Source organism: Monodelphis domestica, chromosome 1, assembly GCF_027887165.1.
Source record: "Monodelphis domestica isolate mMonDom1 chromosome 1, mMonDom1.pri, whole genome shotgun sequence".
Lineage (NCBI taxonomy): Eukaryota > Metazoa > Chordata > Mammalia > Didelphimorphia > Didelphidae > Monodelphis > Monodelphis domestica.
Window position 1 is genome coordinate 233,384,363 of NC_077227.1, and position 26,704 is coordinate 233,411,066.

At 35.0% G+C, this 26,704-nt stretch overlaps 1 protein-coding gene across 8 annotated transcripts in view; it reads right to left on the reverse strand.

Annotated features, from left to right (window-relative positions):
- Positions 1 to 1,078: 1,078 nt before the first annotated feature.
- The window catches only part of TTC8 (tetratricopeptide repeat domain 8), a 59,813-nt gene continuing 34,187 nt past the window's right edge, over positions 1,079 to 26,704 (reverse strand). For 6 of the 8 annotated variants that reach the window (XM_056810559.1, XM_001366544.4, XM_001366595.4 and 3 more), the window contains 8 exons: positions 24,796 to 24,881; positions 22,721 to 22,808; positions 21,160 to 21,270; positions 10,159 to 10,298; positions 8,614 to 8,788; positions 7,851 to 7,973; positions 3,905 to 3,988; positions 1,079 to 1,718 (listed from right to left, as the gene is read on the reverse strand). In XM_056810559.1, the coding sequence (XP_056666537.1) occupies positions 1,602 to 1,718; positions 3,905 to 3,988; positions 7,851 to 7,973; positions 8,614 to 8,788; positions 10,159 to 10,298; positions 21,160 to 21,270; positions 22,721 to 22,808; positions 24,796 to 24,881 (924 nt within the window). In that variant the 3' untranslated portion in view covers positions 1,079 to 1,601. The remainder of the gene's footprint in view (positions 1,719 to 3,904; positions 3,989 to 7,850; positions 7,974 to 8,613; positions 8,789 to 10,158; positions 10,299 to 21,159; positions 21,271 to 22,720; positions 22,809 to 24,795; positions 24,882 to 26,704) is intronic. The other 2 variants (XM_056810562.1, XM_056810561.1) reach the window with 1 other exon arrangement.

Consider the following 26,704-nt stretch of genomic DNA (forward strand, 5'->3'; position numbering starts at 1 on the left):
CTAGATGAGAACTGAAACAGGTTATCCATATCTCTCAACCTTCATCCTAAACAATCTACGAGGGGAAGGAAGAGAGGGAGGGTACACCATGAAGATATTACCTCATAGTTTCTGCCTCCAAAGCATCCTGGCTGTGGAATGGTATACAAATCAGTTCATTGCTCAATGCCACAGGCAACAAACTAAGATTACAGATGGCACAACAGTTGTTGATTCAACATTGGTGAAGGAGGTTTCCTTTACCAATTAAATAACAAGTCTGGACCAAAAGAGAATGCAGCCAAATTGTGGGGTTTCAGAAATAAATATTCAGGTAAATGAGGAGCTCCTGCAATCCACATTGGCCTAATTGTCCCTATTCCCTTAAAGCTAGTTAGTTATTTATGTTTATTTATTTAGAGACATCCTTTTAATGGGATAAAGGCCTCTCAGAGGGATACTTTCCTTATATTGTCACAGGCCTCATATTCCTTAGATGGATAACATTATTAAAAAATATTAGCAACAAGTAGCACCTAAAAATGGAAAGAAATCAAATAATTCCATTTTTTGGTCTTTTTTTTTTTGGTCTTTCATTTAAAAACTATTGATTGTAAAACCCTGAAAAGAATGAATAACAAATATCTAATATGTTTCAAAGACGTATAAAAGATACATTTTTTTATGCATCCATTAACTACAATCTCCTAAAGTCATAATGTAACATATGGAGATAATCCTTTCCCTGTAACATATTTTCCTGAATCAAAATTTTAGTGAAAGTTCAAGTATCATCCAGCAATATGTATATAACTATTTAAGTAGGGAAAAATTGCCTGGGATAGAACTAAATTTGAACAATCTCATCCTGATTTTAAATTTCATGATACCAGTAAATAATTATATTCATGAAAGCTGATTTACACATAGTAGTAACAATGTAATAGTCTATAAACAATTTTAAAGTACTGATACCATTTTAATGACAGAAACTAACAAAAAGTAATTATTTCATCAGCAGAATCAATTCTTAATGCTGTATTTAAAAATTCTTATGGAAAACAAACTTACATGATAAAACAAAAGAAATGAACAAATCTGTGATAAATAGATTAAGTATTTATTTTAATACATAAGAAACTAGAAAATATACAGTATTCTTAGGATATTTAATAAGAAAAGTTTCAACAGATTTTTCTTTTAAGAAATAAGATCTCCACAATAGAATATATGCACAAACTCTTAATAAAAATGCAGTTTGAAAAGCAGATTTTAGACTTCTCACTCTTTAATATACTTGATGGCTTGTCTAAGAACATTAAATATCAATTATACTTTTAAAAATCCTTTAAGATATTTTTGTAAACATTACGGAGAAGCACCTACCATCTATCTCCTAAAAGGCCATGCCTTTCTTCAACAATTCCTGAATGTGTTTATACCCAATACTTTGTAAAAATTCTGCATTCAAAAATGTTAATGTACTTTAAGGTACATTTCCTAATTCTCCAATTCTCTTCCCGTCAGCACAAGGTATATTATTAAGCTTCATGTAATAAAATAACTGTAATAATATTATGATCTCTGCCTCTTCCTAAGAGCATATTTGGTAGGAGGAGCAATCAAAGCATGGCAAAGTGCTGTTTTAACTGTTTAATTAAATGTTGTGTATCAATGTGATCTGGAAATGCGGCTTCAGACTTCTGTGCAGCCACATAACTTCTCTGCAGATCTCCAATCTGTAAGAAAGAAATAAAACACTCAAGCATAAGTCAAAAATGCCTAGTAAATGCATATTGTATGGACATAGGATCACAGGTCTTAGAACTGGAAAAGTACATCTAGTCCAACCTTTCATTTTAGATCTAAAACATGAAAATCCAGCAAAATTAAGTGACTTGCCCATTGTTACCACAAAGAGACAGGATTTGAATACATTTCTCTGGACAGCTGTTTTCACTATACTAGAAATACTAGATCAACTGACTGTGTCTATTTTGATTTTAGAGTGCAGGGCCTGGAGTCAAGAAGACCCGAGTTCAAATCTGACCTTAGGCATTAGCTATGTAACCCTGGGCAAGTCACTTAACACTATTTGCCTCAGTTTCGTCACGTGTAAAATGGGCTAGAGAAGAAAATGGCAAACCATTCCACTATCTTTGCCAAGAAAACTCAAATGAGGTATGAAGAATCAGACAGAACTAAAAATGACTAAAGAACAATGTTTTGATTTTAGTTCCAAACACCATTTTTATTTTAAAAAGATTTTTATCTAAAGTATTGTGTCCAATTAAATATGAGCAGCCCCATTAGAAATTAAAAAGATTTACTGGGGAGTGGAGAGGGAGGTAGGTAGGCCATACAATTATGAGCTGAATAGTATATATATAATTCAAGACAAAAAAAAACCCCTATAATATACCTCATCCAAAGACATCTTTTTGATTAAGGACAGAGAAATAAGTGCAAAAAAGATTATTCAAAATAATGATGCATTCTGTAACATATTCAAGTTCTTAAAGAAAACAATATTGAGATAAATATGGTTTAAACTGTTAAAAATGAGTTCAGGGATTTTAATGTTAGCAGGGAGCAGATAATGATTTTGTTTTAAAGTCTGGTCCTAAAGAGACACACAGAGGAAAACTGAATGGATCTGAATATTTGTCTATTTTTGTAACAAAGAAAATTGGACAGGCCTTGTTGAGATTCAATCAGTGATTAGAGGAAATATAATTATTTCAATTCTAGTCATTTTTAAATTTTGAATACTGCTTTCTCTTACTAATATGCAGAATTTTGCCATTAAAAAAACACACTTTCATTTGGATGTTACTGAATTAAAATACAGTAATGTTTCTAAGAAGGCACACTGAATTTATGAACAGAAATCTTTTTTTAAAATAAGTTTTTACTGGTCTTGTTTTTTGTCATCATTATAGTTTTTCCCCAGTATTCCTCCCCTTCCCAGATACATATATATAATATATATAGCACATATGTATATATGTGTGTGTGTGTATATACACACATATATACATGTACACAGATATAACACCTATCTGAATGTATACACATAGCTAAACACTTTACCATAAAAATATTTTTAAAAAACTTTTTTTTTTAAAGTAAAGTGTTATCATGAATAGAAAGCTGCCTTCAGAATAAGAAGAACCTGAGTTTTGAGTCCTACCTTTGACATAAGACTGGCTGTGTGATACTGCACATAGCATTTAACTTCTCAGTGTCCAAGGTAACTCTGAGTCTGTAAGTTTCAGGGCAGTTGCGACCCACATTGATTGGGAGTTTTCACACTGGGAGTTCCCTATGGTAATGAAATCATGGGTCCATAGCAATCTTATTTTTAAAAATAGAATTATGATTAAAGATAGATAGCTTCATATTCAGTGTTCTATTTAGAACATGCTTTGAATAAAGGTTTAAATTAATATATATACTTGGAAGATTTTCTTCTAAAGAAAGAGCTAAGGCCACACAAGCCAATATAGTCAGGGACTGGACTTGAACTCAGAGTATCCAGACTAGAAAGCGGGTTCGCTAGGTATTATCACAACTAAATGATTTCTTTAGTCTAACTGTTAAGAAAAATGATCATATTCAGGCAAGCTAGTGGATTTTGGATGGAAAGTATCTTAGGGATCATCTGTACTCCTTATTTTACCGATAGGGAAACCAGGGTTCAAATAAGGTAGTGACTTGCCAAGGTCAGATGGGCAATAAATAGGGACAAGATTTGAACAAAAGATTTTTTATTCACATTCAGTGTCTCTATCACACCATGCCACTTTCGTATGGCATTTATTGAGGAAATAAGGATTTATCTATCCAGCAAATACTTTTTTTAATTTAAATTTTAAATCAGTGAAGAATAAAATGGCACTAATTACAGTATAGTTGGCCATACCTTATCAGAGAGTGCTGCAAAATTAAAATGGGGCTCATACATATGTGGTGCTAAAGATGAAGCAGTTTGCAACAGGGCTCTTGCCTAGGTTAAAAGAGAAACATACAAGTACAAAAGTTAATGAATCATAAACAAAGCATTATGATGAATATTCTGAAAGAAAATACCTATAGTTTTCCCATAACTTAGTATCATAGGATTTAGAGAAAATAACTTTAGAGATAATTTAATTTAGCCCCTCCCATTATGTGATGGATGAGGAATGTTGGCCTTAAGAAAGGGTAACACTATTGACTTTCTCAAAGACATCTAGCCAGTAAATAACAGCAGCCCCAAGATTTGAACCAAATCTAATAAACATTTCACAACACAAAACTTTACTTTTGGTAAACTTATCTGATGTACTGTGGTTAATATTTTTCATAAGATACAGTTAATTCAAAATGCAAAAGAAGCTATTTATTCCTTAAATTATATCATTAATAAAAGGGACTGGGGCAAAACACGTAAATGTATTTACATAAGAGTCAATGAGAAAGTTTCTCTCATTTAAAAATCAAAGATTTAAAGGCAGAACAACAGTTTTCATTGATTTACATTTCTAAATAATGCTCTACTCAAAATATGATCTTAATAAAAGTTTTATAAAATTTCCTTCCCATGTTTTTTTTTAAACCTGTTCTCTAAGGTAAAGAAAGAGCTCTTGTAATCTTCAAAACCCCATGTAGTAAGCTGGATGAGATAAAAATACATGCTGGGAGCATATATCCATTATGGTGCTGATCTCTTACTCCAGTCTGCTGGCTATTCTTCTGAGGGAGAAGGGAATGGAAGTTGACAGGCTATCTGCTCTCTGAAGTACTCAAACAGCAAAATGCTCATCCCTTTATGTCCCCTAAAGGTCCAAAAGAACATATACAGTACAGAGAACTGAGATGTTTATACAAGGATTCTCCAGACCCCAAACACAGCAACTGAAATGCTGTAACTGAAAAGCTCAGGCTGCCATTAAACCTCCTATAGCATATATTCTGTCAGGAAGGAGAGAAAGAAAATAAATGTGTAAATCAAACAATATAATTCCCTGCCTTGAAATCATATTTACATAATGGGGAAAAAAAACCTCACTTACACTAATATGGTGCTTTAAGAAAATCAAAGCATTTTATCAAACAATCAGTGTCAAGCATTTATTAATCACCTATTATATGCCAGCTACTATGCTAGGCACTGGGGAAACACAAAGGATGAAGTTATCACTACTTTCAAGAAGCTTCTGTTCTAATGGAGAATAGACAAGAAGTGTGTGTATATGTATCTACATGCATCCACATACACACTTATAAGTATATATACGTACTCTGTATGCAGAGTAAATATGAATATATAAATACGAATAATGGTTCAGTAGAAGGCAATCAATGGCAGGGCCTCAGTATTTTGGGGGGGGGATTAGAAAAGGTCTTAGGTAGAAGTGATGCTTGAGCTGTGTCTTAAAGAAAAACAAATGCCATAATGCTGAGATAAGGAAATGCATCCCAGGCATGAAAGACTGCTGGAACAAAGGCTCAGAGATGGTTGCCGGAGTGCTGGCTGTGTGAAAGAAACAGGGAAGGCAGCTGCCAAAATTCATCCTATAGGAGAGGGGAGGAATAGCCAAAGAGGCTGGAAAGATAGACTGGGGGCAGGATATAAAGGGCTTTAATAGCCCAATAGAAGAGTATATATTTATATTTTATTATAAAGACCCTAGGGAGTCACCAGAATTTATTGAGTAGGGGATTGACACTATATGATCTACGACTTAAGAAAATCACTTTGGCAGTAACAGTTGTATAAGGAAGACTAGAATGGGGAGAAACTTGTGGAAAAAACCAATTAGGTTGCAGTGACAAATAAGGATTTCTATATCCAGCAAATACTTTTATTTTAATTAATGAAGGAGAAAATGGAATTAATATAACAGTACAGTTGGCCATACCTCATCAGAGAGTGCTGCAAAATTAAAATGGGGCTCATACTTATATGGTGCTAAAGATGAAGCAGTTTGCAACTCTTGCCTAGGTTAAAACAGAAGTGGCAAGAGGGCTGTGTAAGTAAACAGGTGGGGTCTGATGCAAAAGATGTTCTGGAGGAAGAAGCAATTCTATTTGACAACTAATTGCATATATATGGGGGGCAATAAAGAATAAGGTATACACTGAGGTTATAGACCTGGGAGAATGGAAAAATGGTGGTACCTTCAACAGGAACGGGAAAGTTTGGGGAAAGGGTGGGTTTTGGAGAGGTGAGAAACAAGATCTTTTTTTGGGGGGGGATATTTTTAATTTGAGGTATTTATGGGGCATCCATTTTGAAATGTCCAATGAGCAATTGGTAATGCCAGACTGACTCTCAGGGAAGGGACTGGGACCTGATGTATAGATCTGAGTCATCTTAATAGAGATGATAATTAAACTCCTAGGAGCCCAAGAAAGAACCTTGAGGAACACCCACTTAGGGGGCATGATATAGATGATAAGCCAACAAGAGGCTAAAAAGAAATGGTCAGGCAGGGGGAAGAGAGCTGAGAGAGCGAAGTCTTGAAAATGCAGAGAGAAGAGAGGAGGGTCAGCAATGTTAAATATAGCAGACAGGCTGAGATGGATAAGGGCTGAGAAGAGACCATGAGATGTAGTCTTTAAGAGCTCACAAGGAACTCTGAAGTAGGCCATTTTAATTACATAAAGAGGCCAATTTAAGTCAGATTGAAAAGTTTTAGAGCAAATGAAAACAGAAGTAGATTCAACTGTGTTGCTTTTTCTAGAAATCTGGCTGATAAAAGAACTACAGCATAATAACTTCAGTAGATGGAAGTCAGAGACGAAGAGGCTGTAGTTTTGAGGCAGGGCATGTCTATAGTTGCATTGTCCCGGTGAAGACATCCTGGAATCAGGGGCACAGAGAGGCCTTAATCTTGGAAAGGAAACTGAGATAAATCAGCAACTATTTTGCTTGTCCTTGAGCTATAGTCCTTGAGAGTTGCCTGTGACATAGACATTAAGTAATTTTCCTAGGGCACACAGCAAGAGGTTGTCAAAAGCAAGACTTGATACTGGTCTTAAGGACTCCAAAGGCATTCTAAGATACGCACTGTTTCATTATTCAAACATTTCTAGTTAAACTTGAATTTTGCCTCTACCACAAAGAAGCAAGGGTTTAACTAGACTGGATATAAATGTAACTGTAATGTAATGTCAATGTATGATGATGTAATTGGGCAGAAAGCCGAATCTCCACCTAAATGTTAGCAATTTTCTTAATTGGGGGGCACAAAGAGACTATGACTGAACTCATAACTGTACATTTAAAATGAACTTCCTAAAGCCACATAGGAGGAAACAATGTGCATCTTAGGGGACACTATATCCCCCTCTAAGCTTAAATTGAGCTCATTATATAATAATGATGGTTATACTACAAAATTAATAATGATAAAAGACACAAAAATATAGAAACCTATACTTAATTTTCACAAAATTTAGAAGATATTATAATAATTGTGCTTCATGATAAAATACATTTTAGCAACATATGTTCCTTAACAAAATAATAATAAAGGTTTACTTTCACCTTAAGGAAAAGATTCACAAGAGAAATTAAAACCAAATTTTGATACAATGAACAGCTGAAATAGCTATTGGTAAACAAAGTACAGATAAACGCTGGAATTTTGTATGCTGGCAAGTTTTGCATTAACCTTGGCAAACATTTTTCTTAGAGTTCAAGTGATTCATAGCTATTTTCAAGACATTTACCAGATTCATATTTCATTTGAAGCTATTCATTAATTTGTTACTAACATATGTTACTAACACTGTGATAGTTGAATATTTTACCTTTATTTTTAAGTACACCCAATCATTTTTAAAATGATGCAGTTTACCCTTTTTATAAATCTACCAACCTGTTCAATATGGCCCTTTCGCATCTCCAGGACAGCCAAGTTGTTGTAAGCTTCTGCATGGTTGTTATTGTTGACCAGGGCCAACCTGAAGCACTGATAGGCCAAATTTAGATCTCCTATTCCCTACAAAAATAAAATATCTATTTTTCTTCAATAAAAATAAACTTTCTTCCTACAATCTTTTTCTCTTCCTTTCTAATAAAAGACCAAAAAAATTACATTTCAGTAATCTTACAGGAACTTTTAAATTTGTATTCAACATAAAGTAGGGTGATATGGATTCAAATCCTGGCTCTACTACTTACTATCTGTATATCCTTAGGGATCTCAATTTACACGTGTAAAAATAAAGGTATTAGACTGGATGATTTCTAAAATCTCTTCTAACTTTAAATCCTCTGATCCCAGATTCATTCTCTTCCAAACGGATGTATTCATTCCTTCTTCCAGACTCCCATGGTACACTGTTTATAACTCTTATACAATGTTATATTTTTTGTGTGTAATTCTCATTTACTGTATAAGACAAATGCCTAAAAAAGCAGGGGCTTTGTCTTTATTAATCTTTATATCCCCTTCAGTGTCTGGCAGTTTTTTGAATATAGTAGGTTCTCAATAAGAATTTGTTGAATTGAACTGTCATGACCATTAGAAACCTCTAATCTTTCTGCCAGAAACATAAAATACCCTGTGTTTTAGAACAGCTGGGGAATATATTCAATTCAGCACTTTATGGTAAAATGGTCACATCTAAAATACACACCACAGCTATGTGTCCCAAGTTATACCAGACATCAGCTGCCTCCTCCTCATTTTCAGCCAAGGAAAGGGCACGTTCAAATGAGGTCAGAGTCATATCATACTGCTGGGCATAGAAGCAACAGAGGCCCAGATTGTTAAAAAGCTGGCAATTATAAACACCCATCTGCAGTAGTCGCCTGTGTGAAGAAATAAAAATCTTAGAATATCTTATAGTTTACTTTTAATCCAACATTAAATTTTAATACTTAAAAAAATTAGAAATGACTACTATATTGTAGGACTTTTCTTTCTTTCAAAGAATGTAAAGGAAGCATGATTATGATCAATTGAAACATATGTACACAATATTAAAAAAACTTATCTTTTAAAAAATTATACCTTTCTCTAGAAGTTTTCCTTACATTTTATTAACAAAAATATTCCTCACATTCAAATAAAGCCAGTGAATATTAACTTTGTCCAGTTCAGATTTGATAAATGACAGGAAATTTCAGCTTTTTACCAATTCTTCTCTACTCTGGGGGCTGTATTCATTTAAAAGGCATGCACTAAGGAAGCTTCCTTCCTTGCATCTAATATGGGATAGAGGGAACTTTAAGGGTTTATGCACCTAGAGGATGTCACCATTCTGGCAAAAGGAACACTAAGTAAAAACTGCTGAGTTAGGAAAATAAGCTACAGGCTGCAGTGAGGAATAGCTGACCAGATTGCTAAAGCTGTGCCTAGAGAGCTGACAAGGCTCAGACTGGAGTGAGGGAGCTGGGTCTGACTGCTAGAGCCATACCAAACCACCAAAGGCAGAGGAGGGGCATCAGATAAGACAGATACTTCATCAGTCACAGGACCTGTGATATCACTTAAGATTTAGAGGTCCCACTAACAGGTGCTATGAATTTGTAGGGACTGTCAGTTGAATCTCAAAACCCAGTGCCCTTAGCACAGTGCTTGGCATATATATATATATATATATATATATATATATATATTAGGTGCTCAATGAATGCTTATTGATGGCTCTGGATCAGGATACAAAGGTCCTTGGGAAGAGCTCTCCAAATTGCTTTGCTAGGGATTGTATGCAAATCATTTCTTTCTTCCTTAATGTAGTAATGCCTATGATAGCCTGAATGCTTATAAGGAGTGGAGGGCCTTCTGAGAGACTGAAATCAGATTTTCATGTTCCTAGGAAAGTACAAGCCACCAAGGGTATTGTTAGACAGACGACATCAAGATTGAACCCAGTCAGAAGTTAACACATTTGTCTCTAAATTTTGACTTGTGTAATTTTTCTTTTTCTGTTATGTATATTTTGTTGGATGTATGTGACTGGCTAGTTCAGGTCACAGTGATTATAAAGAACAGATCAGGTTTGGTTTCTGTGTCATTTGGTTAGCTTATCTATGTTCCAGCACTAAAGACTAATGCCATCTGGCAATTGCATGCCTTGAGCCTCAAGAAAAATTGGGTAACAGGGTCTAAAGGGAAAAGACTTACCACCTTCATATCCTAACAGGAAATATTTTGGTCAAATCTAATAAAAACCAACCTGTAAAATCGTAGAGCTATTTCTGGTTGATCAGAATAAAAATGGTTGCTTCCAATGCATGCAATAGCTTCCACATGAGTATTATCCTGCTTTAAGACTTCTTTGTAGTATTCAGAGGCAGATGAGATATTATTCATTGCCTATTCTCCATCAAAACAAAAATCAACAATTTAATGCTATTTTAGTTTTTACCTAGTTTAACCCTCATTCCTAAACCTCTGCCACACACACCTGTGATATCATGAGAATAGAGTACTCCTGATAAGGAAACTACTAATTTGCATAGCCAAATCCTTGAGAGCCACCTGGAGCAACTTTCCAATGGACCAAGAGGCAGTATGTGTCAGAAGCAGAACTGGCATAGATAGGACTACTCTCTTAAAGTTAAAAAAAACTTTACTCCAATGTGACATCTACAAATACTGTCGATTACCTCCTTCTAGACATTCTCTTCTTTCTGGTTTTTTTCTGACAATGCTCTCTCCTGGTTCTCCCTCTATCTGTCTAGCCACCCCTCATTGTCCTTTGCTGGACCGTCATCCTTGCCGTATTCTCTATAAGGAGGCATACATTCTCTTTCTACATCTCTCTAGCTGACTTCATCAGTTCCCATGACTTCAACTATCACCTCTGTGCAGATGACTCTCAAAAAGTTATAAGAATAACTATAATGATACAAGTAAAAATGTTATGAACAGTTTGAAGACACAGTAAATTCTTACAACTTCCTTACGTAACCCAATAATTTTTCACATTTCTACTTAAAGCCAATACACCCTTTAAAGGCTCACTTATAAAGGGTCACCAGAAAACCCAGAAGGAGAAATTCCAATTTCATAAACCTAGATTTAAACTATTCTATAGTACCCTTTCTATAACATTGGAAATTTTTCCGAAAGCTAGGTAGGAATCTTTTGACTCTGTACTCACTTTCTGAATTTAGCTATGACCTCTCTTTATCTGGATATTTACATTGTTCAGGGCAAAAGCTACAATACCACACTTTACCAATAGTGACGCTATCTGATATGTGGCATGCTTCAGCCTGGAAATTGATTTTTTTAAAAAATCTTTCAAATTCTGGAAAACAAATTTTACCACTTCTATAAGTTTAAGTCTTTCATTTTTATAAAATTAAGGCTACCTGTGTATTTTCATAGTAATCACATAACAACTGCAATAGCTCATTTTAATGCACTTAAGGATAGTTAAGTGGTAGCTATATGAAACCTTAGGTGTGAAATTTAATCTTCCCCTAAATTCATAAACATTTGACTTAGGAAAACTAAAATTAACACAAATTATTTTACAAAGGTTATTTTTGAGCCATTTAACAAAATAACTATAATTCTATTTTAAATTCATTGAAAATATGATATAAATGGAAAGTAAGCTAGAAATCAAGAAGACTTGAAGACTTCTGATTTATACCCTTTTTGATTTAAAGAAAAAAGGCTGCAGAAAGGCCAGTTTTACCAATGAAAGAATACTTACTTCAAAAAAAAAATGTAACCATAACAGAAAGCTTTTAATTAGGTAAATCATTCCTAAAACTAACTGGTATACAAAAGGAACAATAAAAAATATGTAATACTGAAATTTCATTTTAAAATAGAACAACAATGGAAGAGATAAAAAAATTTTTTTAAAGGAATGCAAGAGATTTCCAGGCAAGATGGCGGCTTCGAAGCAGCAAAAGTTCAGACCTCTGAAAACCCTTCCTTACCAATCACAAACTGAATACTCCTAGGGGACTGAAATTCAAACTTCACAATAGGACAGAGCCGGGGAACCCTCCTTCTGGACTCAAATCAAAAGGTACGCCCCCCAAAAGCCAGAATCCTAGATCACTCAGATCTAAGGGGAAGGCAGAAGGAAGGTCCCAGATACACTAAGAGCCAGTCCTCCTCACTCAGATTTCTAACTGGAAAGGGGAAGAAAAACCACAGAGATGGCAAACAGTACAGAATTGCAAAAGCCTCCAAACACCAAGAAAAGCAAGAAGAAGGGGATGACTTTGGACACATTTTATGGAGCAAAAAAACAAAATACAGAGGAGATAGAAGATGAAACAGAAACAAATGCTCAAAAACCTCCCAAAGGAAATGGAAATTCTCCACAACTCTTGAAGAATTTAAATTGGAAATTATCAAAAAGATGGAAGCCTTCTGGCAGGAAAAATGGGAAACAATGCAAAAGGAACTTAGCAATCTGAGAGACCAAAATATGGAAATGCAGAAACAGCTCGAAGCCTCAAAAAACAGGTCAGACATAACTGAAAAGGAAAACCAGTCTTTAAAGGTAAGAATCAGGCAACTGGACGACAATGATCTTGCAAAAGAGCAAGAATTAATAAAGCAAAGACAAAAGACTAAAGAATTAAAAGATAACATAAAATATCTCACTGAAAAGATCACTGACCTGGAAAACAGAGGAAGGAGAGACAATCTGAGAATCATTGGTCTACCAGAAAAGCCAGAAATAAACAGTAATCTTGATATCATAATGCATGATATCATCAAAGAAAACTGCCCAGAGATTCTAGAACAAGGGGATAAAATATGCATTGAAAGAGTTCACAGAACACCCTCTACACTAAATCCGCAAAAGACAACTCCCAGTAATGTAATTGCCAAATTCCAAAGCTTCCAAGCAAAAGAAAAAATCTTACAAGAAGCCAGAAAAAGACAATTTAGATATAAAGGAACACCAATCAGGGTCACACAGGACCTAGCAATTTCCACTCTGAATGACCATAAAGCATGGAAGATGATATTCAGAAAAGGAAGAGAGCTGGGTCTTCAATCAAGAATCCATCAAAACTGACTATATACTTCCAGGGGAAAGTATGGGCATACAACAAAATACAGGATTTCCAAGTGTTTGTAAAGAAAAGACCAGAACTCTGGAAAGTTTGACATCCAAACAAAAAGAGCAAGAGAAACATGAAAAGGTAAATATGAAGGAAAGGGAAAAGGAGAAAAAGGTTATCTTTTTCTTTTATTCAAACTCTCTTCTATAAGGACTACATTTATATCAATTTATATATGTTAATATATGGGGAATATGTAATGTCTAACTCTCAAAAATTGTATGCATCATTAGAGTAGTAAGAATACAAAACCCTACCATACGTTGTCTTCAAGAAACACACATGAGGTGGGTAGACACTCACAAGGTCAGAATTAAAGGATGGAATAAGCCCTTCTGGGCCTCAACTGATAGAAAGAAGGCAAGAGTGGCAATCATGATATCTGATAAAGCAGAGGCAAAAATAGACCTGATTAAAAAGGAAAGGGAAGAAGGGAAGGTAAATATATTTTGTTAAAAGGGACTATAGATAATGAGGAAATATCACTAATCAACATGTATGCACCAAATAATATAGTACCCAAATTTCTAATGGAGAAACTAGGAGAACTGAAGGAGGAAATAGATAATAAAACTATACTAGTGGGAGATCTGAACCAACCACTATCAAATTTAGATAAATCAAATAAAAAAATAAATAAGAAAGAGGTAAGAGAAGTGAATGAAATCTTAGAAAAATTAGAGTTAATAGACATATGGAGAAAAATAAATAGGGACAAAAAGGAATACACCTTCTTCTCAGCACCACATGGCATATTCACAAAGATTGACCATACACTAGGTCACAGAAACATGGCATACAAATGCAGAAAAGTAGAAATAATAAATGCAAACTTTTCAGATGATAAGGCAATAAAAAATAATGATGAGTAAGGGTACATGGAGAACCAAATCAAAAATAAATTGGAAATTAAATATGATACTCCAAAATCAGTTAGAGAACAAATCATAGAAATAATTAATAATTTCATCGAGGAAAATGACAATGGTGAGACATCCTTTCAAAACTTATGGGGTGCAGGCAAAGCAGTAATCAGAGGAAAATTCATATCCCTGAGTGCATATATTAACTAGGGAGGGAAGAGATCAATGAATTGGAAATGCAAATTAAAAAACTTGAAATCGAACAAATTAAAAACCCCCAATAGAAAACCAAACTAGAGGTCCTAAAAATTAAGGGAGAATTAATAAAATGGAAAGTGATAGAACTATTGAACTAATAAATAAGACTAGAAGCTGGTACTTTGAAAAAACAAACAAAATAGACAAAATACTGGTCAATCTAATTAAAAAAAGGAAAGAAGAAAAGCAAATTCACAGCATCAAAGATGAAAAGGGGGACATCACCTCCAATGAAGAGGAAATTAAGGCAATCATTAAAAATTACTTTGCCCAATTATATGGAAACAAATATACCAATCTAGGCGATATAGATGAATATTTACAAAAATATAAACTGCCTAGACTAACAGAAGAAGAAATGGAATTCTTAAATAACCCCATATCAGAAAATGAAATCCGACAGGCCATCAAAGAACTCCCTAAGAAAAAATCCCCAGGGCCTGATGGACTCAACAGTGAATTCTATCAAACATTCAAAGAATAGCTAATCCCAATACTATACAAACTATTTGACATAATAAGAGGGAGTTCTACCAAATTCCTTTTATGACACAAATATGGTACTGATTCCAAAACCAGGCAGGTCAAAAACAGAGAAAGAAAATTATAGACCAATCTCCCTAATGAATATAGATGCAAAAATCTTAAATAAGATACTAGCAAAAAGACTCCAGCAAGTGATCAGAAGGGTCATTCACCATGATCAAGTAGGATTTATACCAGGGATGCAGGGCTGGTTAAATATTAGGAAAACCATCCACATAATTGACCATATCAACAAGCAAACCAACAAAAATCACATGATTATTTCCAAAGACGCAGAAAAAGCCTTTGATAAAATACAACACTCATTCCTATTAAAAACACCAGAAAGCATAGGAAGAGAAGGGTCGTTCCTAAAAATAATAAACAGTATATATCTAAAACCATCAACTAATATCATCTGCAATGAGGATAAACTAAATCCATTCCCATTAAGATCAGGAGTGAAAAAAGGATGCCCATTATCACCTCTATTATTTGACATTGTACTAGAAACACTAGCAATAGCAATTAGAGAAGAAAAAGAAATTGAAGGCATTAACATAGGCAAGGAGGAGACCAAGTTATCGCTCTTTGCGGATGACATGATGGTCTACTTAAAGAATCCTAGAGATTCAACCAAAAAGCTAATCAAAATAATCAACAACTTCAGCAAAGTTGCAGGATACAAAATAGACCTGCATAAGTTATCAGCGTTTCTATATATTTCTAACACACCTCATCAGCAAGAACTAGAAAGAGAAATCCCATTCAAAATCACCTTAGACAAAAAAAAATAAAATATCTGCTGAGACAAACACAGGAACTATATGAACACAACCACAAAACACTCTCCACACAACTAAAACTAGACTTGAGCAATTGGAAAAACATTAACTGCTCATGGGTTGGATGAGCCAATATGATAAAAATGAACATCCTACCCAAACTTATTTATCTATTTAGTGCCATACCCATTGAATTTCCAAAAAATTTCTTTACTGATTTAGAAAAAAAACATAACAAAGTTCATTTGGAAGAACAAAGGATCAAGGATATCCAGGGAAATAATGAAAAAAAAAACAAAGGAAGGTGGCCTTGCAGTCCCAGATCTCAAACTATATTATAAAGCACCAGTCATCAAAACAATTTGGTACTGGCTAAGAGACAGAAAGGAGGATCAGTGGAATAGACCTGGGGCAAGTGACCTCAGCAAGACAGTATATGATAAACCCAAAGATCCCAGCTTTTTGGATAAAAACCCACTATTTCATAAAAACTGCTGGGAAAATTGGAAGACAGTGTGGGAGAGATTAGGTTTGGATCAACACCTCACACCCTACACCAAGATAAATTCAAAATGAGTGAATGACTTGAACATAAAGAAGGAAACTATAAGTAAATTAGGCAAACACACAATAGTATACATGTCAGACCTTTGGGAAGGGAAAGACTTTAAAACCAAGCAAGACTTAGAAAAAGTCACAAAATGTAAAATAAATAATTTTAACTACATCAAATTAAAAAGCTTTTGTACAAACAAAACCAATGTAACTAAAATCAGAAGGGAAGCAACAAATTGGGAAACAATCTTCATAAAAACCTGACAAAGGTTTTATTACTCAAATTTACAAAGAGCTAAATCAATTGTACAAAAAGTCAAGCCATTCTCTAACTGATAAATGGTCAAGGGACATGAATAGGCAGTTGTCAGATAAAGAAATCAAAACTATTAATGAGCACATGAAAAAATGTTCTAAATCTCTTATAATCAGAGAAATGCAAATCAAAACAACTCTGAGGTATCACCTCACACCTAGCAGATTAGCTAACATGACAGCAAAGGAAAGTAATGAATGCTGGAGGGGATATGGCAAAGTAGGGACATTAATTCATTGCTGGTGGGGTTGTGAACTGATCCAACCATTCTAGAGGGCAATTTGGAACTAATATGCCCAAAGGGTGCTAAAAGACTGTGTGCCCTTTGATCCAGCCATAGCACTGCTGGGTTTGTAACCCAAAGAGATAAGGAAAAAGACTTGTACAAGAATATTCATAGCTATGCTCTTTGTGGTGGCCAAAAATTGGAAAATGAGGGGATGCCCTTCAATTGGGGAATGGCTGAACAAATTGTAGTATATGTTGGTGATGGAATACTATTGTGCTAAAAGGAATAATAAAGTGGAGGAATTTCATGGAGACTGGAACAACCCAGGAAGTGACGCAGAGTGACAGGAGCAGAACCAGGAAAACATTGTATACAGAGACTGACACACTGTGGTACAATTGAATGCAATGGACTTCTCCATTAGTGTCAATGCAATGTCCCTGAACAATCTGCAGGGATCTAGGAGAAAAAACACTATCCACAAGCAGAGGACAAACTGTGGGAGTAAAAACACTGAGGAAAAGCAACTGCTTGACTACATGTGTTGAGGGGACATATCTGAGGAGAGACTCTAAATGAACACTCTAATGCAAATACCAACAACATGGAAATGGGTTCAAATCAAGAACACATGTGCTACCCAGTGGAATCGTGCGTCAGCTATGGGAGAGGTGGTGGGAGGTGGTGGGGAGGAAAAGAAAATGATCTTTGTCTCCAATGAATAATGTTTGGAAATGACCAAATAAAATAATGTTAAAAAAAAAAGAATGTAATGGGCTCCTCCATTAGTGGCAATGCAGTGATCCTGAACAACTCAGAGGGACTTATGAGAAAGAATACTTATGAGAAAGAATCCACATTCAGAGGAAGAACTGTTGGAGTAGAAACCCAGAAGAAAAACAACTGCTTGATTACATGGGTTGAGGGGATATGATTGGGGATGTAGACTCTAAATGATCATCCTAGTGCAAACATCAACAACATGGAAGTAGGTTTTGATCAAGGACACATGTTAAACCCAATGGAATTGCACGTCAACTATGGGAAGGGGTGAAGGGTGGGGAGGGAAAGAATATTATTCTTGTAACCAAGGAATAATATTCGAAATTGACTAAATAAAATTTTCAAAGAAAAAAAAAGGAATGCAAGACTATGATGAATAAATGCTAATGCCAAAAAAAACCATGTTGTGATGCAGAACAAAAGTTCCCAAAGGTAAAATAAGTTGCAATTTCCAAGAAACCAACTTTACTAATTAACTCTAAATTTGTTATTCCATAATGAGGAAAAAACTTTATTTTGTGATATATAACTTAAAGTTAGGAGAAATATCACATTCAATCAATTTTTTTTGTCTCTAAGTGCACCAGGAATATTATACTTCTATTCCTAAGTTCTGTTACCTACCTTGTGGAAGATAGATACTTGACTTTCTTCACTTATTGGAATTTAATTATACATTCAGTCAATAGATAAACATTTCTTAAGTTTCTACTATGTGCCAAGCACTGTGCTAAGTGTTAAAGATAAAAAGGAAAAGACAGTCTCTGTCTTCAAGGAAGTTACAGTCTAATGGGGGAGAGAATATGTAAACAATGGTATACAAAACAAGGCAGGATAAATGGGAAATAATTAAAAGATGGAAAGTTCTGAAATTAAGAGAGGTTGGGAAGGTTAATTGGCACTTGAAGGAACTCAGGGAAGTCAATAATTGGAGTGGAGGAGGGGGAGCATTCCAGGCACAGGAGACAGCCAGAGAGAAGGCCCAGAGCAGAGATGGAGTTATCTAGTTTTTGGAACAGCCAGGAGGCCTGTATCACTAAATCAAAGAGTATATGTCAGAAAATATGATATAAGAAATGGAGAAAGGTAGGAGGGGGCTGGTCATGAAGCCAAATAGAACACTTTTTATTTGTTCCTGGAGGCAAAAGGGAACTCCTGGAGTTTACTGAGTTGAGGTTGGGTGTTTTCAATGAACCCCTCATTTTGGGGAAATGACTTTAGTAGCTGTCACATCCTCATTTAAGTCCAAGCTTATCCAGGAAGCCTAACCTAGAGAAATCCACAATGGATTTTCCATATTCTGATCTGTTCATACTGCTCTTTTGTTATATAAATGCTGCCTTATATCATAAGTTATCTTTTAGCATATGCCCTGTCTCTCTACTTAGATCGTAAACTTCTTTATGATGGGACTCTTGTCTTATACTTTTTAATAGCTCTTGAAGCATCTAGAACATGGCCTCACAGCACTAGTTTGAGATGCAAGTTCAGGTCACTAAGCATCTGGATGAAAAGATGGCAAAGCACCCTCCAAAAGAGAGGCACTGTTCAACCACCTGGACAGTTATCTTTGCCTTGTATCTGGCCAGGAGGTTGAAGAGTGCCTCTTTTCTGGAAAGTGAAGAACTATGCTAGGCACTAAATAGTTAGCATCTAACAACAATGATAATGACAATAGCTAGCATTTATATGGAGCTTTAAGGTTTGCATAGGACTTCACCCTGAGAGCTAGATGCTATTATTCAATTTTATAGATAAGAAAATAGAAGCAGACAGAGGTTAAGTGACTTGCTTAAGATCGCATGGCTATTAAGTGTCTGAGGTGGGATTTAGATTCTGGTCCTCTTGAATCTACTGCACCACTTGGCTAGCCGAGAAAAATCTGTCATTACTAGTAAAAAACAAAAGAAAACAAAACAACACCTACTAACTGAAGTTAACTAAAAATGCTGTTTCTTTACCTCAAATAACAATTGGAATTTCCTTTTTAGACCTTTTTAAAATGGAACAGCTGTTCCTGCATCTGTAGCAAAGGCAACAATCATTTATAAAGTACTTACTAAATGAAAGGTAATGCATTAGGTACTGAGAGAAATACATAGATAATTAAGACAGTCCCTGACCTTAAGGGGCTTAAAGAAGACATGTACACAAATAATTAAAAATAGATTAGAACATGGTAAGCATCTGAGAATGGGTTATAAGAATTCTGATGAACCACTGAGGGGAATTCCAAGGGACTTATACTAAGCCGTAAAGGATGGGCAGAATTTCAATAGGCAGAGATGACTGGAGAAATCTATTTCCACAGAAGAGAATAAGCAAAGATACAGAGATGGAAGAACTCAAGGAGGAGTAATTCCGTTTGGTCAGAATATAAAGTATATAAAAGGCAAGAGCATGAGATGATGCCAGAAAGGCAGGCTAGAGTCAGATTTTAAAAGGTCTTAAATACCAGGTTAAAGAACTGGCCTTTATTTAGGAGGTGGCAGAAAACCACTGAAAAATGTGAAGCAAAAAAGAAAAGAAAAAATTTTGGAGCATCAGAGTTGCAAGATCTGAGCTAAAAATTTGGAGGGTTAACCTGGATGTTTTATAAAATGGTATGAATTCAAGAACAGATATGAGGAATCGCATTAGGAAGCTTTGTAGCATTTTGTGTCAGAATCAATGAGGATAGTAGGTGCAGATAGGTGACTCAGAGGATAGAGAGCAAAGCTTTGAGACAAACAGGAGGTCTTGGGCTCAAATCTATCCTCAACACTTCCCAGCTGTGTGACCCTGGGCAAGTTACTTACTCCTCATGGCCTATCCTTTACTGCTCTTCTGCCTTGGAACTTATACTTTTTATTGATTCTAAGATAGAAGGTAAGGTTTGTTTGTTTGTCTTTAACAAAGAATCAGTGAGGATTTTAAGTTAGGATAGTGACAGTGAAAATGGAAAAGAAGTAAAGAGATGTGAAAGGTATTGTGGAAGTAGAATCAATAAGAACTGGGCACTGGGCATGGAGGTTGAAAATAAGGATAAGAGTCAAAGGTGGCTTCAAGGTTTTGAGCATAAGCCACTGGAAGACAGCGGGTAACAAAAGCAGAAATACCACAGTCCACTTTCTAAGATCTGTCAAAACTGTTGCTCTGGTGTGAGAGCCTCAGAGAACCCAAAGCCACCATCTCCACACCACAGAAAGGCAAGCTCTTCTTCAAACAATGCTTCCACCTCCAGGCTTAGTGGCTGTTTCCCATGCCTAAAATTTATTCCTTCCCCCAACTCTGCCTCACAAAATCCCTTGTTTTCTTCAAAATTTAGCTCCAGTTTGGCTTTCTACCTGAAGCATTTGCTGGTTCCCCAAACTGCTAGGGCCTACCCTCCTCCCTCCTTACATGTATGTGTTTGGTTTATTATTATATATATACACAAGTTGTCTCACCCAATGGAATTCAAACTCCTTGAGAGTAGAACCTATTTCATTTTATTTCTTCCTTTGTACCCATAACCTACTATGTGTCACATAATAAACACAATAATAAATGACTGATGATTGACTGATTTGATTGAGAAGAACTTTAGCAGAGAGAGAAAAATTAGCTGGACTAAATAAATAACCAAAAGCATCCCCCTACCTCAGTAGAAGGCAGATTTAAATTCCAGGTCTCTTAAAACTCTATTAAAAAGTATATTCCTCTCCTCCCCTTTTCCATCAAACCCTACCCCCATTTTCATGCCCCCACTCATGCCCAGGAGACATTAGAAGCTATGTAGGCAATATTTGTGTAGGTGCTTTCTATTATAAAACAACTTTTTGAAGAATCTGTACCTCATATATCCTAGCAATTCCACAAAGAAGGGTCACCTCTCCTGGGAATTTTTCTAAGCCTTGTTTAAAAAGATTTAAAGCTGTGACAGGCTGATCCAAGGTGATATAAACCTAAAAAAAATCAAGAAACATTTCAATATATCACAAAACATATTTATTCTCCTACATGTTGTTGCTAATAACATGGATGAAATGTGAGTGAAAAATTCTCCATAACGCACAGTGATACACTTCATTATTATAGCTGCAGTTTGACCTCCACATAAATTCTGAGTACAAAATCTCTTTAATTCTTCAACACTTTAACAATTAACACATAAAGTGGATAAATGAATTTCTACATACTTATAAAAGAACTTATAAAATAAAGAATATAATTTGTAGCATACCAATTTAGAATTACAATTTTTACTTTGAAATTTCTATGCTTAAAACTTCATTTTTCAAACAACCGATTTCATTGTTGTGTGTCCTGCTGCCATATATCATGGTTTTTTCATATATTACTATGAGGGCTTCAGAAGGTCATAAAACTTCAGAAGTCATTAACAGTCATTCTTTTTACATATAAGGAAACCGAGGCCCAGAAAAAAGTGAAAGAACTTGCCCAAAATCACAATAGCAGAGATGGAATATGAACCTCAGTCACCACTGAGAAAAAAATTATTTCCCCAGGTTCACATGTGTGGAAGGTAGGATCTGAACCCAGGTCTTCCTGACTCTAATACATCACTATTGATTATGCCATGGCTATCTTTTCTGGTACATACCATATTTCTCTCTCTATCTCTATCACTTTTTTAAAATTCTTATCTTCTGTCTTTGAATCAATTTTTATTCTAAGGCAGAAGAGCAGTAAGAGCTAGGCAATGGGGGTTAAGTAACTTGACCAGGGTCACACAGCTAAGGAAATGTCTGAGGCCAGATTTAAACCCAGGACCTTCCATCTCTGGCCCTGGATCCACTGATCCAGCTAGCTGCTCTCTACAAAATTTATTTCATTTATTTCTTATATGGTACCATTTAAAAGAACTGCCTATTCTTTTATACCATGTCTTTTCTAGCTACTTTCTATGATATATTCCACATGAAAAAAAAAGCTCTTCAAAGTTTAGCATAAAGAGATGAATTCCTTACTTTATCCAATGTTTTTAAGTCTCAAGAAAATCAAGAAGAAACTTACTTCAACCCTGAATGCTCCAGAAGCCCCATCTTCTTTGGTTAAGACACATAGTGATACTGGCTAAAAGATAGTCATAGCTAGACTTAGGAAGAGAGCCTCTTAGGGAGCACAGCTTTATAGAGGTGGCTGCCATTTTCTTATTCCCTTAAGGCTACACCTTCAAACCAATATGTACAATGAGTAATTATATTCATTTTTGGAACTGAATCTCATTAAATACATATTTGTCATGCTTTCTTGATAGGAAGAGGGAACAAAGGTCAGTTCTGAACCTGTAATGCCTTTCTTAAAAAGCTAGCAAATCTTTGAAGAAGGCAGAATTCAAAGTTACTCTCAAATAATAGATTTAATTTGAATAAATTAGAGCTATTTATTCACCTTTGCCAAGTAAAGGAATGTATCCACCATCTCTTGCTGCTTCAGGGCTGATTTAAACTGTTTTTCTGCTTCCCGGTACATTCCTAGTCTAACAGCAAACACAAGAAAGTCACACATTTTATTCAAACATAAAAAGTACTGCATTTAATTCTATTAAGGCAATAAGAAGAATAAGCAATTTATATACATAAGTTAGTTTTATAGAATTAAACTATGATAGTAGTTTAGCAGAGAAAACATTCCAGGCTAGAGATATTCTTAAGAGTAGTGTCTACACAAAACAAGAATGGTGGAAAGTATTTGAGAAAAGCTGAAAGTGAAAAGATGGATTTTTTAAGGGAGCCACTCGACATTATTTTGGTGAAAGAAAGTCTACATACAAAAAATATGCACTTCTGGGACAGCAAGGTAGCTCAGTGGAAAGAGAACCAGGCCAAGGGACAGGAGGTCCTGGGTTCAAATCTGACCTCAGACACTTCCTCATTATGTGACCCTGGGCAAGTCAGTTAATTAACTCCCACTGCCTAGCCCTTACTGCTCTTATGCTTTGGAACTTATACTGAGCATGAATTCTACGAAAGCAGGTAAAAGTTTTTAATTTTAAACGTACTACTTTTTTGGTGAACATTTCTTATTGTTTTCTAACACTAGTAGTTCTGGTGGCTGAGGAACAAACACAGAATGTATTTTGTCTTGCAATGTGTGAACATGACTTTCTTGACCAATATTGGTTCTGTTTTTAGATCTGCCTTAAACTCCACACTGCTTTTGTTAAGCCTGTCCCTTATGACATGGTTTTATCCTATTTGGCTACTTGTTTGGCTATTGTTGTTTCCTCATTACTTAAAAGGCTATCTAATCATGTAAACATTATACTTTTATTTTCTAAATTCATACTTTCTATCATGTTTCTCCATTCACAATGAAATGAAATCAAACAATGAATTATTCTACCCTACCTCTTCCTTAAGATTTTGGGAAAGCTTACTTGACTTGGAGTACATAAAGCCTTCAGCTGATCTAACTCTTATTTATTGAGACTGCTCCTTTTAAAGGACACTCTGAGGAGATTCAGAGGCTAAAGGGCCAGCTCCAGAGACTGGCTAAAAAGTTACAAAAATAAGAATCATTGATTTAGAGCTACAAGAGCCATTAGGGGTCATCTAGGCCAAATTTTTCATTTTACAACTGAGGATATGAGGTCTAGAGAGGCTATGACTTTCCCAAGTCACAGATTTCTGAGAAGAAACTCAGGCCCTCTGTTTTCATATCCAGCATTCTTTCTACCTCACTATGCTTTTCATTTACTCAAAGCTTTCTCACATTCTATAGGGATTTGTAAATAGAGCTAAGTTTTTGCAAAACTACCCACTCACTCTCTCTCTCTGTCTCTCCCTCTCTCTTCCTCCCCCCCCCCCCCCCCCCGAGGATTTCAGGCCTTTAAGCACTTATTTTATCTTATTTTATGATTCTTTGAATTCCCTCTTCCATTCTCCTTGGACAATTACATTGACACCTAAGATTTACATAAATTAGGGAGAAATAATCATAGTCCAGTGGATTCATCACATTCCTAAGTGAGTAACAGAAAGTATTAATTTTTTCTCTCATTAATTCAAATGATCTCTAATCATGTCATACTCATCACATAAACTATGCTGCTTCTTTAGCTATAGTCCAATATTAGAACACATTTTTTAAAAAGCTTATTTAGTATTTTTAGAAATTAATTATGATAATACTTGCTAAATTTGTTTAAATATTAAATCAAGAACTGATTAAGTGCCTACTATGCACTAGGCATGGTGCTAAGCACTGGGGCACTGTACTCCTATAAATACTAAGTGAAATTTATGCCAGAAATCTGTAAGTACTAAAGAAAAGTGACTAATGGCTTAAAAAGTACTAAGTTCTTTTGTTAAATAAATTAAATAAATATTTTCTCAAACCATCCAAAAGTGCATTTCCCATTTCCTTGTGCCCACATCTTTTATACTAAAAGAGATCTATCAAATCTGAGACGGTGAGAAAATCTGTTCTAGTTAAGCTTAAAAGATAATTATAAAGAATTTTACCTGTAATAACATTTGCCAATCTGTACTTTCCACCACCAGTCCTTATACTGAGAGTGTTCTGTAGAAAGGGCGGCCAAATCCAAAGCCTTTAAAAACAATTCTTTTAGTTTGATATATTTTTTGCCTTCAGGAACAAAAATTAATAAAATACTACAATTGATATCAACCAAAACATTAGTCTAAAAATCAAACATGAAATTAAGTTTCTCATTACTTCTAGGTAGCCCTGCCGGTTTTCTTTAAGAATTATTTCCAGACCATAGGATACATAGCAGATGAGAAACAGTTGATCACAATGACAGCAGACATGCTTTATATCTGAACATAATTTCAATACATATGGCGGGAAAAAAAATTAAAAAATACAAAAAAGTGACATTGAATAAAGTGGAAGTAAGAGATAAGGTACAAGTATTGGTTTATATACTAAATCCTAATTTATGGCATTAAGATTCAAAGTTACAGGAAAACAATGATAGGTTTGCATACTGGAAATATAAGAATGAGGATATAACAAAATATATAGTAAAGTTGATAAATAGATTCCTTTGTTATATTCTATACAGATAAAGACATTAATTTTCCTGAATCAAAGGTGAAATTTACAAAATTATTAGCTTTTCTAGGTTCTGTGGATATTAAAAAATTATTAGCTTTTCTAGGTTCTGTGGATATTCTATAGACACTTCAAATTCAGCATGCCCAAAACAATTCATTATTCCCTACCCCACTAAACACACTCGTTTTGTGAATTTCCCTGTTTCTATAGGGACACCCAGGGGGAGCATCATCAGTCTCAAGCTGTCTCAGGCAGATTAAAGAGTATCCTAAAGTATAGGTTAGGTTTGACTCTCTTCAAGAAGTTCCAGGAATTCCCCATTACCTCTAGCATTGAATAAAAAGTGTGGTTTGACAGTTAAAGCCTTTGACAAATCTACAAATTATGAATAGATTAGTCACAAATTAACTCCCATAAACCCCCCAAAATACCTTTCTGAAATCAGTATTTTATCTAATTTTAATTGTGGGAGGGAAGATCCAAACCTATAATTTCATCAGTGTGAGGAACTTCCCAGAATGGAAACTCCCTCCACAGATACAGATTAGCCATTCAGAGTTTCAGTCACCTAGAGCATTGAGAAATCAAGTGATTTATTCAGGATTACCTGGTATGTGATTGAAGCAGAACTTGAACCTGGCTCTTCCTGATAAGACCAGTTCTCTATCACCCTGCAATATTCTCTTTCTTGTTTTATTTTTTAAAAATTTTACTATTAAAAATTATAATAATTATTTAAAAACATTTTAATGAGCTTTTTTAAAAAATGGACATAGCTATTCAAAAACATTAGTGATAACAATGCTAAATATTATACAAGTAAAGTATGTAGGAGTTTTTTTGGATCCAACACAAATTTTTTTTAAACCTTTACCTTCTGTCTTAGAATCCATACTGTGTATTAGTTCTAAGGCAGAAGAGTGGTAAGGGTAGGCAATGGGGGGTTAAATGACTTGCCCAGGGCCACACTGCCAAGAAATGTCAGAGGCCAGATTTGAACCTAGAACCTCCCATCTCTAGGCCTCCTCTCAATCTACTGAGCTACCCAGCTGCCTCCACAAATTTATTTTTTTAAAAACGTTTTTGTTAGATGAAATCTTTAACTTTCCTGTCTTTTAGTAAATCATTTGAAATATGTTAGATGAACAAACCTTGCCATAATACTAATAATATAAAGAGAGACCATTTTTTATTCCTTAGCTTCAGGTTTAGGATAGTTGTTATACAGTGATTAAAAAAAAAAGGTTGGCTAAAGCATATTAAAATTTCAGGCTTTGTTGTTCTTAATTTCCTCATGTTAGAAAGTCAACTTTCTAAATTTGCTCTCTTCTGAAGTGACAGGGCTGCTTC